At 39.6% G+C, this 3495-nt stretch overlaps 1 protein-coding gene across 1 annotated transcript; it reads right to left on the bottom strand.

Annotated features, from left to right (window-relative positions):
• Positions 1-1368: 1368 nt before the first annotated feature.
• On the bottom strand, positions 1369-3270 carry LOC131594782 (uncharacterized). The gene is made up of 4 exons (XM_058867015.1): positions 2592-3270; positions 2167-2531; positions 1675-2052; positions 1369-1623 (listed from the first exon to the last, which is right to left on the bottom strand). The coding sequence occupies exons 1-4, from the start codon at positions 3268-3270 to the stop codon at positions 1369-1371; spliced, it is 1677 nt and encodes a 558-aa protein (XP_058722998.1).
• Positions 3271-3495: the final 225 nt, after the last annotated feature.

The following is a 3495-nucleotide window of genomic DNA, read 5'->3' as shown; positions in this document are numbered from 1 at the left end:
TTGGAACCCAACAGATATTGCCTGAATTTATCAAAGGCATAAACAACAGCAAGCAACTCTTTTTCAGTTGTTGCGTAATTTATCTGTGCAAGGTTTAAAACATGACTAGCATAGTAAATAACATGTAACAATTTGTCCTTACGCTGTCCTAGAACCGCCCCTACTGCAATGTCACTTGCATCACACATGATCTCGAAAGGGAGAGACCAATCTGGGGCCACAACAATTGGTGCCGAAACTAGTTTTTTCTTAATTGTTTCAAATGCTACGGCACACTCATTATCAAAATTAAAAATCCTGTCCTTAACCAACAGAGTAGTTAAGGGTTTAGCTATTTTAGAAAAATCTCTTATGAACCGGCGGTAGAAACCCGCATGCCCTAAGAAACTTCGAATACCTTTCTCATTCATTGGTGGTGGTAGCTTTGATATGACTTCTATTTTTGCTTGGTCAACTTCTATTCCCTTGTGGGAAATTTTGTGACCCAACATTATACCTTCACGCACCATGAAGTGACACTTCTCCCAGTTGAGGATCAAGTTGGTCTGTTGACATCTTTCTAACACAAGAGCAAGATTAGTTAAACAATTATCAAAAGACTTACCAAAAACTGACAAGTCGTCCATGAATACTTCCATATGCTTTTCGAGCATATCATCAAAGATGGCTTGCATGCATCTTTGAAAAGTAGTTGGAGCATTACATAACCCGAATGGCATCCTTCTATAGGCAAAAATACCAAACGGGCAAGTGAAAGCCGTCTTTTCTTGATCTTCTGGTGCGACCGCTATTTGATTATACCCCGAATACCCATCGAGGAAGCAATAGTAATCATGACCTGCTAACCTTTCCAGCATTTGGTCTATGAAAGGTAACGGGAAGTGGTCCTTTCTTGTCGTCAGGCTTAGCCTTCTGTAATCGATGCAAACTCTCCATCCTGTTACTGTCCTTGTAGGGATTAACTCATTTTTCTCATTTTTTATTACTGTAGTTCCTCCCTTTTTCGGCACTACATGTACAAGACTCACCCAAGCACTATCAGATATAGGGTAGATCATCCCCGCATCTAATAGTTTCACCACTTCTTTTCTGACTACTTCCTTCATTGCTGGATTCAACCTCCGTTGAGGTTGGACTACCGGTTTGTGATCATCCTCCATGAGAATTTTGTGCATGCAAACCGTAGGACTAATACCTTTCAAATCGTCAATCGACCATCCCATGGCCCTTTTGTGCTTTTTCAGAACTTCAACAAGTTTGTTCTCTTGGATAACTTCAAGGTGAACTTATGATAACCGGACATTTGTTTTCTGTTTCTAGGAAAACATATTTGAGGTTCTCCGGTAGTTGTTTCAATTCAGCCCCCTTCTATGGTTCATCTTTCTTTTCCTCTACTAATGGTTGCCTTAAATCCTCCCACCGATTTTGTCGAGAACTTTTAAAGAAAGGTTTTGCCTCCATCATATTCAACACTTCTATCTCTTCTTCGTCAACCTCTTCAGTTTCGTTGAAAATTGATAAACTCAACACTCTTTCTAAAGGTAATTGTTGTGACTTCACAGCATCCTCATTGTGAACAATTTGATCAATCACCTCAATATGTTGACTAGTAGCAACATCATCCTTGTATTTCATGGTGTTTCGCACATCAATTTTTAACTCTTCATCATACACCTTCAAGGACATCGTGCCCTCTTCTATGTCTATCAAGCATCTCCCGGTCTCTAAGAATGGTCTCCCCAAAATGATCGGAATTTCTTCATCTTCTGGCATCTCTAAAATTACAAAATCCACTAGAAACACAAACTTGTCTATTTTTACAAGCACATCTTCTACTATCCCGTACGGTCTTTTTACGGAATGATCGGCAAATTGGAGTGTCATTCTTGTATCTTGAACTTTACCAATTCCCAATCTCTTGTAGATGGACAACGGCATAAGGCTAACACTTGCTCCCAAGTCAATAAGAGCCTTTTTAAATGATCTATCCCCAATAGTACAAGGAATAGTTACAGAGCCTCGGTCTTTCTTCTTCACCGAAATCTTCATACCCTGCAAAATAGCACTACAAGTTTCAGTTAGAATAATTGGATCACAATCGGTTGTCCTTTTCTTGGAGATGATATCTTTCATGAACTTGGCATATGTAGGCATTTGTTTTAACGCCTCCAGGAATGGTATGTTCAACTCATGTTTCTTAAACATTTCCAAGAATTTTTGAAAGTTTTTCTCGTGCTGCCCTTTCTTCTTATTTCTTGTTGGAAAGGGTAATTTGATTTCCGGTTTTTGTTCACTAGTCTTCCCTTTAGTTGTTGGTTCCAACACACCTAAGTCTTCCACTTGTGCTTCATTCTCTTTTATTTCTACATCTACTTCAAGCAATGGCTCTCCTTCTTTAGCAATCTCCTCAACAACTTCTTTCGCTTTACCACTTCTAGTTACTATAGCGCTCACATTATTATGGTCTTTGGGATTTGTAACTGTGGCACTAGGCAGAGCACCAGGTTGCTGAGGGCTTGCCAATTGTTGTGCTATTTGACTCATTTGAATTTCAAGATTTTTAATTGATGCTCCTGTATTCTGAAAATTACTTCTTGTTTCTTCTTGAAATTGGGAGCTTTGAGCAGCCATTTTTTCAATGGCGATCTCCCAATCTGCTTTTCTTTTCCCTTGTTGCTGGAATTGTTGTTGAGGTTGCTGATACGGCTGTTGATAAGGTTGTTGTTGTGGTGGCCTATATTGCTGCTGTTGTTGTGGAAGACCTTGATAAGGAGCAGCCCCTTGTTTTGGAACGTTCCCTTGTTGATCTTTCCAGGAGAAATTCGGAGGATTCTTCCATCCTGGATTGTAAGTATTAGAGTAAGGGTTGTTCTGTTTCAAAAAGTTGATTTCTTCCACCTGTTGGGCTGTTACCACACAATGCACGGCAAAGTGAGGTCCTCCACATATTTCACAATTCACTGCTTGAATCGGTTGAACCGGCTGAACTTGAGCCACCGTTTGTTTTTCAAGAGCCATTTGTTTCATTCTACGCTCAACTTCAGCTGTGATCTGCTCTTCCATCTTAACAACTTGATTCGTCAACTTCAAATCAACTAACCCTTCTGGTTGATTTACACTGGGGTCATACAGCTCTAAGTGTTCGTTTGCTGCAATAGCATCAATGATCTTCTTTATCTCAGTGGCTGTTTTAAAATTCGTTGAACCACCAGCAGTTGTGTCAATTAGTTGTTTAGTCTTAAGCTTAAGACCATTCATAAAATTCTGCATTTGCTCGGTTGCATCCATGTTATGAGTAGGACATGCAACCAACAACCGCTTGAATCTTTTATATGCATCTCCAAGTGATTCTCCTTCCTTTTGTTTGAAATTAACTATATCATATCTCTTGCGGATATACACAGAAGCTGGAAAATATTCATTCAGAAATGTTGTCTCCATTTGTTGCCAAGTTGTGATACTTCCAGCAGGTAAAGAGTAAAACCACTCTTCAGC

This window comes from Vicia villosa, linkage group LG1 (assembly GCF_029867415.1).
Source record: "Vicia villosa cultivar HV-30 ecotype Madison, WI linkage group LG1, Vvil1.0, whole genome shotgun sequence".
NCBI lineage: Eukaryota > Viridiplantae > Streptophyta > Magnoliopsida > Fabales > Fabaceae > Vicia > Vicia villosa.
The sequence above is the reverse complement of the archived record's forward strand: the minus strand, read 5'-3'. Positions and strand labels throughout refer to the sequence as shown.

Coding starts and splice junctions, on each gene's coding strand:
- LOC131594782 (XM_058867015.1), bottom strand. CDS start 3,270: ATGCAGAATTTTATGAATGGTCTTAAGCTTAAGACTAAACAACTAATT. Junction 2,532..2,591: donor ATTTCAAGAAGAAACAAGAA/GTAATTTTCAGA, acceptor TGAGTCAAATAG/CACAACAATTGGCAAGCCCT. Junction 2,053..2,166: donor TGAACATACCATTCCTGGAG/GCGTTAAAACAA, acceptor GCTATTTTGCAG/GGTATGAAGATTTCGGTGAA.